At 39.1% G+C, this 15,720-nt stretch overlaps 1 protein-coding gene across 4 annotated transcripts in view; it reads left to right on the top strand.

Annotated features, from left to right (window-relative positions):
- The window catches only part of itga4 (integrin alpha 4), a 217,907-nt gene that overhangs the window by 112,278 nt on the left and 89,909 nt on the right, over window positions 1-15,720 (top strand). For all 4 annotated transcript variants that reach the window (XM_043693479.1, XM_043693477.1, XM_043693480.1 and 1 more), the window contains one exon: window positions 8,408-8,562. In XM_043693479.1, the coding sequence (XP_043549414.1) occupies window positions 8,408-8,562 (155 nt within the window). The remainder of the gene's footprint in view (window positions 1-8,407; window positions 8,563-15,720) is intronic.

The raw sequence follows: 15,720 nt of genomic DNA, 5'->3' as shown, positions 1-15,720 counted from the left end.
ACAGGAGGGTTTCCTGACACAGTATGTAGATTGGCCAACAAGAGGCTAGGCCACATTGGATTTGGTACTGGATAATGAACCATGCCAGGTGTTGATTTGGAGGTAAGTGAGCATTTTGGTGATAGTTACCACAACTCAGTTATGTTTACTTTAGTGCTGGAAAGGGATAGATATATACTGCAGGGCAAGAAATAAAGCTGGGAGAAAGGCAATTATGATGTGATTAGGCAAGATTTAGGATGCATTGGATGGGGAAGGAAACTTCAAGGGATGGGCACAATTGAGATGTGGAGCTTGTTCAAGGAAAAGCTAGGGCGTGTCCTTGATACGTATGTCAGACAGGGAGGAAGTGGCCGAGTGAGGGAACTGTGGTTTACTAAAGAAGTTGAATCTCTTGTCAAGAGGAAGAAGGAAGCTGATGTAAAAATGTGATGTGAAGGCTCAGTTAGGGCACTTGAGAGTTACAAGTTAACCAGGAAAGACCTAAAAAGGGACCTGTGACCAAACAGGTGGATGAGAGTAAAGCTGTTGATGTAGTGTATATGGATTTCACTAAAGCGTTTGATAAGGTTCCCCATGGTAGGCTATTGCAGAAAATACGGAGGCATGGGATTGAGGGTGATTTAGCTGTTTGGAACATAAATTGGCTAGTTGAAAGAAGACAGAGGGTGGTGGTTGATGGGAAATGTTTATCCTGACGTTCTGTTACTAATTGTGTACTGCAAAGATCTGTTTTGGGGCCACTGCTGTTTGTCATTTTTATAATTGGATGAGGGTGTAGAAGGATGGGTTAGTAAATTTGCAGATGACACTAAAGTCGGTGGAGTTGTGGACAGTGTGGAAGGATGTTGCAGATTACAGAGGGACATAGATAAGCTGCAGAGCTGGGCTGAGAGGTGGCAAAGTTTAGTGAGAAAAAGTATGAGGTGTAAGGAGTAACAGGAATACAGAGTACTGGGTTAATGGTAAGATTCTTGGTAGTGTGGATGAGCCGAGTGATCTCGGTGTTCATGTGCATAGCTCCCTGAAAGTTGCCACCCAGTTCAGTAGGGTTGTTAAGAGGCATACAGTGTGTAAGCTTTTATTGGAGAGTGATTGAGTTTCAGCGTCATGAGGTCATGTTGCAGCTGTACAAAACTCTGGTGTGGCCACACTTAGAGTATTGCGTTCAGTTTTGGTCACCACATTATAGGAAGGATGTAGAAGCATTGGAAAGGGTTCAGAGGAGAGTTACTCGGATGTTGCCTGGGATGGAGGGAAGGTCTAATGAGGAAAGGCTGAAGGACTTGAGACATTTTCATTAGAGAGAAGAAGGTTAAGAGGGGACATAATAGAGGCATACAAGATGATCAGAGGATTAGGTAGGATGGACAGTGAGAGCATTTTTCCTTAGATGTTGATGGCTAGTGTGAGGGGACACAGCTTTAAATTGAGGAGTGATAGATATATCAACAAGGGCCAAAGGGCCTGCACTAGCCTGTAATGGTCTATGTTCTATAGGAGAACCAGCATACTGAGTTTTGCAATAAAGGTTAATGCATATGGAATAATGAATGTAAGTTCAACATTGACAGGAAGAATGCAAAATAAATGCTGTTATAATTTATATTGGAGTTCAGTAAATAGCTTGCACTCTATGTAAATAATGTAGTTGGTTATGGTAGTTCTCACACATGTTCTTTTCTGAATGGTGTCCAGTTTGGTGGTCATTTCTGAATGAGTGATTATACATGAGAATTATATTAGTAAGAACCATAATACGGTATTTCCTGACAGCACATGGACATTTATATTTCAGTGACAAAAACAGAAATTGCTGGAGAAACGCAGCAGCTCTGACAGCATCTGAGATAAAGCAGAGTTAACATTTCTGGTCCAGTAATCCTTCAGAAGTTTCAACTTTCCAACATCCACAGTTCTATAATTTATTTATATTTCAGTGGCATTTGTGGATAAAATAGAAATGCTATTTATATCTACTTACAAGAAGTCTAGAATTGAGATAAGCTATAAGTTTGTTATTCGGAGAAATTAACTTTAGCTACAAAATGAACAAGGAGATTATTTTGAATGAAGCACATTACATTTCCAAACACACTCTTTATGCATTTGGGATATTTGTGAATGTTATTTGGAAAACTCTGGAGCAGATTAAAATAAAACAAAATATTTGTAGTGATATTAATAATGAAATATGCATTGCTGTGATTTAAGTTGCAAAATCAGCTTGCCATTAGAAATGAGAAAAAAGAAAGTTGTGTTCATTCAAACCAAACAAATTCAATCTTTTATCAAGTTAGATTGTTGTTATTGAATATCCAAAGAAACATGGTTAGGAGTATTGTGACAACTTTTGTTTGTAACACTTTCACAGCTTTAATGAAATGCTTTCAGCAGTACAGTTGCATGCAAGGTTCTGCCCATTCACAGCTGGGCTACATTCAAGAAATACATTATTTCTGAATTTCATATTCTAATAATATACTTACCACAATGCTAAAAATATATTTTTTTGTGAAGTGTGAAACAGATTTTGTTACAAGTGTAAAAATTATTTATAGTGTTATATATTTAGTTGATCAGAAGAACAATGAACTAGAATCAATCATGGCAGCTGTGTTTGAGCTTCTGTGACTTGCACTTTATTTCTCATTCCCATCAAGAAATTTCTAAAGGCTAGAATTGATACAATCTACATCTTCAACTTCTAGATTCTGCCCTTTAAAGGGTGGAGGTAATTGGCATCTCTGTGGTAGGTTTAGCATTCTCATTATTATACCTAATACTTCCTTTATTACACTCACCCCCACACACACACGTGCACACACACACTCCTTAACCGTAACTCATCTTTCTCTAGTTTCTTTTCTTGTTGCACCCTCTCCAACCTTACCTATCTATGAGGTCCACCTTCTGTCCTGTTAATCCTTTTCATTCCTATTTGTTGACTATCCAACTTGCCTATCTGTTTCACATGTTAGCTGATGTTGTTATCTCTTTTCAGATATCGTTCCCCAACTTCACTTTCATCTCTGCAGCTAATATTCCTCTAATTTAAAAAAACACTCTTCAAACTCTATCCTTGCAAAATAAGATCCCATCTTTAATCTCACATACCTCTCAATTCTTAAACTTGCTATTGCCTCCCAAACCTGTGCTCATATTTCTTGGTGGATTAGCCATGGGAAATGCAGGGTTACAGGAATAAGGGTGCTCTGAGTGGATGCTCTTTGGAGGGTTGGTGTGGACTCACTGGGCTGCTTCCACACTGTAGGGATTCTATGATTCTATGACTTTTATGTTTAGACCTTGTAATTGCGTGACAAATAAGTTGTACTCTAGCTTTTCAGTATTTAAGGGGTAAATTGCCCATAGGAGCTGGTGGGATTACTAGCAAATCCGCTATAATAAATGTCAGGAGTCAAAACTGCTGTCCCCTTTTTGAATGTGCATGGCATATTAATTATTTTTAAGTGTTACTGTAGGACAAGGTGAGATGTAAGAGATGTTATCTGTTTTAATGCACAACAGAGATGCTATTGAAAAGCCAATTGCCTCCAGTATGTTATCTACATTGAATCAGAAATCAGGAATGCAGCAGGTATCATTATCTGCAGTTAATTTAGCCTGACAAATATGTGAATGAAACAGTTTTGAAATGCTCTTTTGCACCATGGTAAGAATGAGTTTCAATGTGGTGCATTGCCACCTTTAGTATGTTGTTATAATAAGCTGCGTTAGTTGAAGCAAATAGTTTTCAATTTAACTATTGGAAGTTAATCAAACTTCCCTGCCACTGAAGAATAAAAATTGCTGTTTGCTAAATAATCAGGCCAGCGTCTGTCTGTCAGTGAGAATGAGTAAGAACAGAGAACAGCTGCCAGGAATACCAAATTGCACAAGAGACATTCTATCTGAACCTGTGCTTTTCATTTCATTGCAGCTACATTCTCAGGCACATCTGCCTGGGGAAGAGATGCAGTTTTCATAGGTTCAGGTTTATGAAGGAGGCTGTTAGACTGCTATGCATCCGCTTGAAGAAAATGTGCAAACAGATAGCCTTAAATCCAGAAACAAAGATTTGCAATTATATAGTGCCTCTCACATGATCAGTATAACACAAAGCACTTTATAGCCAATTAAGCACATTTGATGTATAGTCACTGTTGTAATGTGAAGAGGAAATTATTACCAGGCATGCGGGTAATCACAATCCCATTTTATTGCTACTTTCCAGACTGGAAGAGGAGCATTTAGTGTCATTCATCTTGCTAACCACAAGGAAATTATGGATGTATTTGTTTATGAAACGACAGAAATATCTTTTTCCAGAAGCCAGAGTGTCAAAACTTGCATTCATGTTGCCACGTAAGGTTCAGTGTTTATTCTTCATCTTACATACAAATATATAAAATCAGTGGGCAAAAGCAAAAGTTGATTCATCAATCTTGCCTCATCTAACTACAATGCCTGAAGTACCACACACCATCAATCTTGAGAGAGACAAAAAGAATTCAAATGAAAAAATGTGGCACTGGAAAAGCACGGTAGGTCAGTCAGCATCTGAGGAGCAGGAGAGTCGACGTTTCGAGCATAAGCTGTTCATCAGGATCGTGCGCTAGTCTGGAAAATGTATCTCCAGTCTCCAGTTGTGATCAGCATGTGTCCAGAAGACTATACAATCCACCCGCAGTTTTATGACTGATGATGAATGTTTTCATTTATATCCATTTTTGTACCAAACAAGGCAATAATCTGACTGGCAACCTTTATGGAATTCTTACCAGCTATAGGGAAGGGCTTATTGCAAGCTTTCAATAGGTCACTCGTGAAGTTTCTGCAGTCAGTGAGGAGAATTGGAGAAGGAGAGAGATGTAGATTCAATGTGAGGCAGTACAGCTTCACTGTACTCCTGGGAAGGCAGCTAAACTACATCGGTTCCTTGTTTGGCACTCCCGTGTAGAATCAAGAGCTGCTTGATGTCATTGTGCTGTCATATCTCAAGATAAAAGTTTAGGAAGTAGACAGCTGAATGTTGCAGTCAGGGCGCAGAAGAAGTCCGAGAGAGCTGAGAAAGTGAGCAGGTGGCTGGATTTATAATGGGGGAAGCCATGAAAGGCTCAGAAGAAGCCTGCAAACGTTAACACTTCAGTATATTGGTTGCCTACTGCAACTGGGCAAGATTGGAGCTTGGTGGGGGGACCAGGGAATGAATCCTGGGCAGGTTTGGCTTCATGAAGAGCTGGAGTTATGCTTGTGATTGAGTATTGGAGTGCCATTTCAGTGTGAAGGGGTGCGTAGAGCCAGGAAAGAAGGATGGTTGACCAGAACAGGAGCAGTTGAGGCAGTCCATAATCGAGTAGTTCATGACGGAGTTTCACGATCAGATCAGCATAGACTCATAGAGTCGTAGAGATGTACAACACGGAAACAGACCCTTCGGTCCAGATATCCCAACCCAATCTAGTCCGACCTGTCAGCACCTGGCCCATATCCCTCCAAACTCTTCCTATTCAAATGCCCATCCAGTTGCCTTTTAAATGTTGCAATTGCACTAGCCTCCACCACTTCCTCTGGCAGCTCATTCCATACACGTATCACCTCTGCGTGAAAAAGTTGCCCCTTAGGTTTCTTTTATATCTTTCCGCTCTCACCCTAAACCTATGCTCTCTAGTTCTGGACTCCCCCATCCCAGGGAAGAGACTTTGTCTGTTTATCCTATCCATGCCCCTCATAATTTTATAAACTTCTAAGAGGTCACCCCTCAGCCTCCGACGCTCCAGGGAAAACAGCCCCAGCCTGTTCAGCCTCTCCCTGTAGCTCAGATCCTCCAACCCTGACAACATCCTTGTAGATCTTTTCTGAACCCTTTCAAGTTTCACAATATCTTTCCAACAAGAAGGAGACCAGAATTGCATGCAATATTCCAACAGTGGCCTAACCAATGTCCTGTACAGCCGCAACATGACCTCCCAACTCCTGTACTCAATACTCTGACCAATAAAGGAAAGCATACCAAACACCGCCTTCACTATCCTATCTACCTGCGACTCCACTTTCAAAGAGCTATGAACCTGCACTCCAAGGTCTCTTTGTTCAGCAACACTCCCTAGGACCTTACCCTTAAGTGTATAAGTCCTGCTAAGATTTGCTTTCTGAAAATACAGCACTTCGCATTTATCTAAATTATGCTCCATCTGCCACTTCTCAGCCTATTGGCCCATCTGATCAAGTAATAATGAAGAATTTTAATCATGTGAAGATCAATGAGATTTGATGACCGATGTATCATTAAGATCGGGAGTGATGTGCTGAGAAATCCATGGTATCTGTCCTGAAGGCATTTGCTATTTGAGGTGCAGTGTGTGGGGTGTTTAGTAACTGTCTATATTTACTACATATTTAAACATGCTACGAACATTTACTACATGTTACAAATAAGTTGTACATCTATTGTAGACTGCATCACTTTTGGCTGTGGTATTTTGGAAGATCAATATTGTCCGATGTACTCATGGCTCATGTCATATAGGGGTGACACGGTGACTCCGTGGTTAGCACTGCTGCCTCACAGCACTGGGGTCCCAGGTTCGATTCCAGCATTGGGTGACTGTCTGTGTGGAGTTTGCACATTCTCCCTGTGTCTGCTCGGGTTTCCTCTGGGTGCTCTGGTTTCCTCCCACAATCCAAAGGTATGCAGGTTAGGCGAACTGGCCTTGCTAAATTGTCCACAGTTTTCAGGGCTGTGTAGGTTAGGTACAATAGTTGGGGTAAATCTAGAGTAATATGGTAGGGGAATAGGTCTTCAGAGGATCGATGTAGACTTGTTGGGCTGAAGATCCTGTTTCCACAATGTAGGGAATTCTAATCTTTAAAAAATGCTTTGAAACAAAATGCATGCCACAACCAGTATTATTGGTATCTTGAAGCAGCAGCTCATGGGTATTAAGTATTAGGCAGCTCTTCTCCTGGGCTTCCAGCGCATTTGTCTGCTGCATTCTCCATTCTGCCTAGAAAAGAAGCTTTGGCATACATAGCTTCGTGTATGTATTAGGGTGGCAAAGCAATACTAAAATAAGAGGGTCTCAATACCAGTGAGCAATTAGAGTCCTAATGATGGACCATTTTGTGAAGGCTCCAATCACATCTGAGTAATTGTGCCGAAGACACTCTTCCTTCATTTTCATGCCCTGCTTTTCAAGTGTCACTGATAGCCATCTTATGTTGTTATATTGTGAGAAAAGTTTCAGACAGTGCAAAAGTAAATTGTGCATGTTGACAGATTGGGTTGCATAAAGCTGTCCCTTGATGCATATTTTCTGTTTTGAATGTGTGACACCAAGCCTGCTATCCTTGCTGAGTAAATCCCTTGTAGGAGATGTGGTATTTTCCCAGATGACTGTTCCTCCTGGTGTTTGCCACATTCATCAGTATATGATGAGTGAAGATTGTTTGAAGTAGTTTGTTGCCACTAATCGTCTTTTTTCTTTGCTAAGTCTTTACCTTGGGCCTAATTAGTGATAAGTGGTAGAGGATACACCACCACAGAGCATCTACAGAAGAGGCACTGTACTTAGATAATATTTATTTCATGATACCAATAAGTATAACTACATTTGATCGGGCATCATCTCTGGGACTTTAGGTACTGGTGCAGATTAATCTCTGTTTAAAAATTCCTCATCTTCACCCATAGACTGTCTGAGAGATATCAGTAGGATGGGTGGAGCCAATATACTGTTGAATGTTAATTATTTCTGAACATTTCCCTTATACTGTATAACAGAAGAAAATAGCGTGCTGCCTGGGGTCGCAGGGTTAACAAAGAAAGTACAGGGGTTCTAATGATGCAGTGCTATACAATGATGGGACTCTGCATGTAGACCATCCATAACTGAGACTCTGATGTCTGTCTTGCATTGGTTGCTTTAAGTTACTTCCTCTTTATGCCTACTATGCAAGGCAGTTCTGGGAAGTTAACCATATATTCTTTAAAGTATAGTCTTGCTGTCCTCTGCCTTTCAGTCAGTCACATCCAATTCCATGAAAATGAAGTAAATGATCAATTAGCATTTGCTTTCACAGTGCTATTCCAAGTGCTTGAAGATTTTGTACTGTTCAGCATTCACTGTCCAGTCTGTTGCATAGGTGAAACTTGTTGAATCTTAGTCAACAAACTCAAAATTATGCGTAAATTGACGTAGGATCCAGATCTTTCCCAAAATGTTTTTGTGGCAATTGTTTTTTTTGTTTTTAATGATCTAATGCAAATCTCCATGTTATGTTTTCATAGTTTTTTGCTGTTTGTTTATAACAATTTGTTAAATCATTGCTGAAGTTTTAATCTGGGTAAATAAATTCATGATTTATGTTATCTCTGCTAAATTCTATTTTTCATGCATTGCAGGAGCAGGCCTGTTGTGGTTCTTGATGCTTTCCTGCAGCTACCTCCTTCAATCAATCGTACAAAAATGGAATGCTTTGAGAATGGGAAGCCTGTTGTATGCATCAATGTTTCTGTGTGCTTTAGTAACAAAGGAAAGAAGATTCCTGGTCATATAGGTAATAATTACACTGTACTCCTGCCTTTGTGTGGTGGTGGTGGCAGAGGGAATGAATGCTGAAGGCGGTGAATATAGTGCCAAGCTTTGTTCTAGATTTCCTTGAGTGTTGTGGGAGCTACACTCGTCCAGCCAAGTGGGGAGTACTCCTTTGCACTCCTGACTTCTGACTTGTAGCTGGTGGACAGGCTTTGTGGGTGAGTTAAGTTGACCTGTTCTTGTAGCTATGGTGTTTACATGGCTGATCCAGTTCCCCTTCTGGTTAATGTCAAGATCCACCCCTTTATTGCTTGTTAGTTGTGAGGGATTCCAGTGGTGCTCATGCAGTTGTATGTTCAAAGGAGATTTGTTAGGTTCTGTTTGTTGGAAATTTTGTTAGTGGCACTTCTGTGGTGCAAATGTGACTTGCCACCTACCAACCCTAATGTGAAAGCAGTCCATGCTGAAAAGCATATGGAATAATGCATCTTAGCAACTTTTTTGTTTGAAAGCAATACATTGAATAAATCTTCAGTTACTGCAACAAGTGCTGAAATTATTGTACGATTTAAAACAAAAATCAGAAAGCCATATTGCTAACTTGCAATTATATTGTTATATTATCTCCACATTTGAGAGACTGCATCAGTCCAACTATTTGATGTGGAAAATAAAAAAGTGAGGCAATGACACTCATAAGAATGATATTTCACCCTTCACAAAAATTGAATAGTGTATTCAAATGTTATAAAATGATGATCAATACTGTAGCTGATTTCAATTTGCAGAACTTGTGCATTCTCCAGTTGCCATGTCCATAAAGTTTCTTTATGCGATACATACAAAACGCTTGACTCTGCCATAATTCTCATACCTTTCTTAGTTAACAATATTGTGAAAACAAGAAACAAAGAGAAAACTGTAAATCGCTATTAATGAGAACTTGGATCTCATTTTCTTTTGTATTCAAATTATGGTGAACATGGATCTGATACATTAGTTATTTAATTGAGAGTTGCATAGTTTACTGGAGCATGCAGTGGTAGTTAGTGTTCTGTTTTGTGTTCCCATTCAAGAAAACGAAGGTGATGTATATATGCTGTTTCAACATGTGTATATCACATTCTGTGCTTGGAACACCTGGAAGTGGTGATTAGAAAGGCAGTGTACTGAAGTGACAAGATGACTCAGTCAAATTAATTAAATGTATGGGAACAGTCAAGTTGCAGCAACAAACAATAGAAGTAAGATAATATTACCCAAGCTGCGCACTGCTATCCTGATTAATTTGCTCTGTCATGTTCACAGGTCTTTGATTGTAAGATTGAACTCTCAGCACTGAGCTTGAATTGCATTAATATGGTAGGGCTACAGCGGAACCTGGGATAATGGTTGTTATGACATTGGTCTCTCCTTATTAATCTTATTAACTCAGATTTCTAGCATTCAGAATAAGAAATTAAATAAAATATTGAAATTTAAAATTAAAAACAGATCTCTAACATGATTAGCTTATCCTTACCTTGTGACCTACAATGCACTAATTTCTTTTAAAAAGTGATTATCTCTTGAGTATATCAAAACTTGAGTTTAGAAGTGGTTAGTTTTGCTCAAAGCTTTAATTTTGTGAATTGAATTTGGATTGTGCAGTCTGAGCATGTGCACTGTGTGTAATTTCTCAATGCCCAATAAACATTTTTTTAAGCTTTTAATCTTTTTGAAGAAAAAGTGAGGAGACAAATTTCAGAGTATTAGAATAAAATTTATAATGTTTTGTGAAGAAACACCATCGTCCAGTTGAACAGTTAGGAATGCCACTTATGGTTACATGTTTACTGCAGCTTCAGTGTGATGCTCTTAACCATTAGAAAATTGATAAAGTTGAAAGGAGGCACAATGAGGTCAAATCTAAAGGAGATGAAATAAAGATTGTCATTCTTAGTTACTTGATCATCTAAACTTAAAAGAGAAAATGAATTTAGAAGCTTTTCACACAAATGAGTCCTGTGTTATATGTGGAAGTGCCATAGGCTGTAATGACTGATGTATGTCCCTTCAGCTGTTTACAACAGTATTGAGCCTAGTCAATTAGCCCTCAACAGGATCGTCAGGGTTATGGAGACACACAGGAAAATGGAGTTGTGATCATGATCTTGTGTAATAGTGTAGCATGCTCAAAGGGTCAAATAGTTTCCCATTGCTCCTTTGTTCCCATACTTGCAAAATTTAAAGTTTCCGATCCAATCTTATATGATTTTGATCGGATATTATTTACTGAATGATCTTGATTTTTGCTAAAATTTGCATTAACATTGATTTTAAGATGATGTGGACCTAGCAGTGCATCTCATTTACATTGTATACATTTATGTGCAGTGCCCTGTTATCTGTGAACAGAAACAATGCACCCAAGCATTGAATCTTTTTCAGTTAAACAAAAGCTTTGGGATAATGGTTCTCTGGTTCATTCTACTTGGAAAGATCTCATCCATTTTGAATTCACTTGAAAAAGGAATCAGCACCACTCTTCTCAACCAGTATAAATTATTGTACCATTGAAATTTTGCTGTTCTTGTGATTCCGTCCCAACAAATGCAAAATGAAAAGCTTCAATAACATGTCGTATTTTCTCATAAATTCTCAAGTTGTGAACTACTAAGTGACTAGTGTTTGAAAGAAACTTTTTAAGAGTCTGCATTAATTGTTAAAAGATTGATTGGAAATTTTCTTGGATAACAAGAAGTCCTCATCCATGTGACCTGCAGACCTAGATCTGGAAGCAATACCAACAGAAAGGAAATAAAGAAGGTAGTAGTGTGGCTGGCAAATAGCAAGGGGTGAGAAGGCCATGATGTAAAGCAGAACACAGAATTTTTGAGGAGAAAGATTAAGCGTCACTCAGGAGAAGGTCAGTTGAACAATTTTGCTGTGAAGGAGACCAAATTTCTTGGAAGTACTGGCTGACCTGGCTAAAAATGTCACAGCTTTTTAAACCTGTCTGAGACACTTCCTGGAGGTGGCCAACCATGGATTCAGATACTGTTGATGGGTTGAAAAGGAATTCTGGGCAGTTACATCATCAGGAAGGGAGATGGGTTGTTTGAAGTGCACTACGTTGATGGTAATTATACCTGTGAAATCTGAAGTTTAAAGTAAGATCACACTCCTGACCCACCTGTTTGAATGAAAAACAGTACTAGAGAGCTTAAACATTCTATTTTTAGAACTTCTACAGAAAGAGGTCCTTTGGCTCATTGTGTGCATGCTGGTCATCAAACATCCATTGATTCTAATCCCATTTTCGAGCACTTTGCTGTAGCCTTGTATGTTATGAATTTTCAACTATTCATCTAATATTACTTCTAATGTCTTGAAGGTTCTTGCCTTTACCATCCTTACAGGGAATGAGTTCCAGATTCCCACCACCCTATGGGTGAAAGAAATATTCCTGAAATCCCCTCTAAATCTCCAGCTCCTTAATTTAAGATTGTATCATTTATGTACAGCTCTCTCTACTAAGGGGAGTGTTCCTTCCTATCTACCCTATCTGTATTCTGCAGAACTCTGTACACCTCAATCAAGATTAGATTACTTAGATTACAGTGTGGAAACAGGCCCTTCGGCCCAACAAATCCACACCGACCCGCCAAAGCGCAATCCACCCACACCCATTCCCCTACATTTACCCCTTTGCCTAACACTACGGGCAATTTAGCATGGCCAATTCACCTAACCTGCACATCTTTGGACTGTGGGAGGAAACCGGAGCACCCGGGGGAAACCCACACAGACACGGGGAGAATGTGCAAACTCCACACAGTCAGTCGTCTGAGGTGGGAATTAAACCTGGGTCTCTGGCGCTGTGAGGCAGCAGTGCTAACCACTGTGCCACCGTGCCGCCCACTTCAGATCTCCCTGTGCCTCTCCATCTTCTCTGCTCTAAGGAAAACAACCACAGCCTGTCGAGATAAGAACTGAAAGAACTGTGCCACCGTGCCGCCTACTTCAGATCTCCCAGTGCCTCTCCATCTTCTCTGCTCTAAGGAAAACAACCACAGCCTGTCGAGATAAGAACTGAAAGAACTGTGGATGATGTAACAGAAACAAAAGCAGAAGTTGCTGGAAAAGGTCTGGCAGCATCTGTGAAGGTAAATCAGAGGTAACGTTCTGAAGAAGGGTCATCAGACCCAAAATGTTAACACTGATTTCCCTTCTCAGATGCTGCCAGACCTGCTGAGCTTTTCCAGCAACTTCTGTTTTTGTCCCAGCCTGTCTAGTCTCACTTCATAGATGAATAAGTCCAGCACAAGAAAGATCCTGGGAGAATCTCTCCTGCACCCTCTCTGGTGCAGTCACATCCTACCTATAATGTAGTGACCAGAACCACCTACAGTTCTTCAGTTGTGGTTTAATTAATGTTAAATGCAGCTCCAACATAACTTCATGGCTCTTGTATTCAGTGCCTTGACCACTAATGCAAGTATCCCATATGCCATCTTAGCCACCTTATTTACTTGTCCCTGATGTCTTCAAGGATCTATGGATATACATACCAAGTTTTCTCTGATCCTCTACTTCCTAGAATCCTATTACTCAACGTTTATTCCCTTGCCTTACACCTTCCAAAATGCATCACCCAACGATTTATAGCATTAAATTCCTTTTGCCCGTTTAACCGATCCCTCTATATTGTCCTGAGGTCTATGGCTTTCCTCCTTGTGATTTACCACATCATCAAATTTTTGCATCATCTGATCATAACTTCTAGAATGTTGTCTAGATTATTACTGTACCCAACAAATTCACAAAATTACATGATATCAAGATCACACAAGAATAATTCTACTCCTTTGTGTTAACTTTATCGAATAAAGGACAATTATTATAAAGTTATGCACTCTAAAGATCCAGGTTTGTAAATGTACAATAATGAGGTAGAATGTGGAAAGGTAATCACCATTCTTTCAGTGTCATCAGGTCAAAATCCTGGAATTCCATCCCTAATGGCTCTGTGAGTCTACCTATAGTACATGGACTGGTATGGTTCAGGAAGGCAGCTCATCACCACCTTCTCAAGGGTAATAATGCTGGCCAAGTGCTCGCTGCACCTTGTCAACTGCCACAAATTGTATCCTGCACACTTTCTATTACCCTGATGAGGAGGTGCCATTGTTGGACTGTGGTGGACAAAATTAAAATCATGCAACACCAGGTTACAGTGCAACAGGTTTATTTGGAAGTACTAGCTTTCGGAGCGCTGTTCCTTCATCAGGTAACTCGTGGGGCAGGATCATAAGACACAGAGTCAATAGTGCAAGATAACAGTGTTATGCAACTGATATGATATATTGAACAAACCTAGATTGCTGTTAATTCTTTCATCATTTAGAATGGGTTGCAGGTTTAGATTCATTAAATGTAAATCCCAGAACTTCTTTCATGCCACATTCCCAAGATAACTTAAGGTTTTATAAAATGTCATCTTTTTTATAAAACCTTAAGTTATCTTGGGAAATTGAATTGAAAGAAGTTCTGAGATTTACATATTAATGAACTGAAACCTGCAACCCATTCTAAAAGATGAAAGACTTAACAGCAATCTAGGTGTGTTCAATATATTGTATCAGTTGCATGACACTATGATCTTGCGCTATATATTCTGTGTCTTATGAACCTGCGCCACTAGCTACTTGACAAAGGAGCAGCACTTCAAAAGCTATTGTTCCTAAGTAAACCTGTTGGATTATTACCTGGTGTTGTATGATTTTTAACTTACTCTGAGGCACTCGTAAAGATTTATGTGCCTGTCAAGCACATAAAGATAACATTTTTCATTGTATCTTGATACGCATGACAGTAATAAACCAGATCAAAGTGAGTGACATCCCTGACTCTTTTTCAAGTCTAGAATGCTACCTGGTGTCTTCCACTAGGAAGATTGTTGCAAAGGTGCAAAACAAATCGGTGTTACTTGGAATTGCTCTTTAAAGTAAAACACAACTGCATTTCATCTTGTTCGATTCATTCTAACTGTTTTAGTCTGGTGCATGAAAAGATAATGAAGGATGATAAGAGATTTGATTAAAGTTGAGGAAGCCATTGTACTCTGGGGAGAAAATGTTTTGATTCATCTATTTCCTGTTTTCAGTTAGCTAGTAAAATTAAGCTTTATTTTTCTGAAACAAGAAGTAAATTTTTACACCTCTTAAAAACAATTTTCATGCAAATTGAACTTTCATTTTTCAGGATTTTGAGTATTGGTTGGGGAAAAGAGGAAAAAATGAATAAGCATTTTGATCTATCCTGTCTAAAATGAGTGGTTTATTTTTGTTATCCTGTTACAATAATGCAATTGGACATCTTTGCTTGTATCATGAACTAAATGTATAAAATGAGTTTAGGCACTGAAGTCAAGTACCTGTATCTTGCTTTAGTTTTAAATGGTGTGGTAAATATAAGAAAAACTGAAGCCACTAACTTTGACGAGTTTCCTGTTTCTATTCGGGTAAGATCAGACATTCTTTATACTGTTGAGGAAACTGTATAAAGCTTTATTACTGCCATGGAAGTTTACCTAACAGCTGTACATGTTGAGAATATAAGCAGAATGGATCAAAATTCTTATGAAACTATTGGAAATAGTAAATCATGTACCCTGACCTGAGTTGCATACATGAATTCGCAATATATATTTTGACTGAAGGATTTTTGCTGTAATTGTTCCTGTAAAATTGTCAATGGAATATACCGGTAAATATCACTAATTGTACATATCAATATAGTTTCATTGCATTCAATATTCATAGAGGAGAAAGTGAGGTCTGCAGATGCTGGAGATCAGAGCTGGAAATGTGTTGCTGGAAAAGCGCAGCAGGTCAGGCGGCATCCAGGGAACAGGAGAATCGACGTTTCGGGCATAAGCCCTTCTTCATATCCAAATATATACTTTTTTCTAAAAATATTGTGCTTACTTAATGTGATGCTGCATGTGCAGACACGTTGGTATAGTCGATGAAATCTGTTTTCCTTTTCCCAGCAATTAATTCTGCTGAAAGTTTACTTCAAGAGACCAAGAATTTTGTCAACAATTTATAGCACTGTAAATATTAAAAAACTATTAAACCTGTTTAATTGTACAGATCAAAAACCTTAATGAGTTGCATTTTTATGATGGAGACTG

This window comes from Chiloscyllium plagiosum, chromosome 7, assembly GCF_004010195.1.
Source record: "Chiloscyllium plagiosum isolate BGI_BamShark_2017 chromosome 7, ASM401019v2, whole genome shotgun sequence".
Lineage (NCBI taxonomy): Eukaryota > Metazoa > Chordata > Chondrichthyes > Orectolobiformes > Hemiscylliidae > Chiloscyllium > Chiloscyllium plagiosum.
Note: the sequence above shows the minus strand (reverse complement) of the source record. Positions and strands in the feature narration are given on the sequence as shown.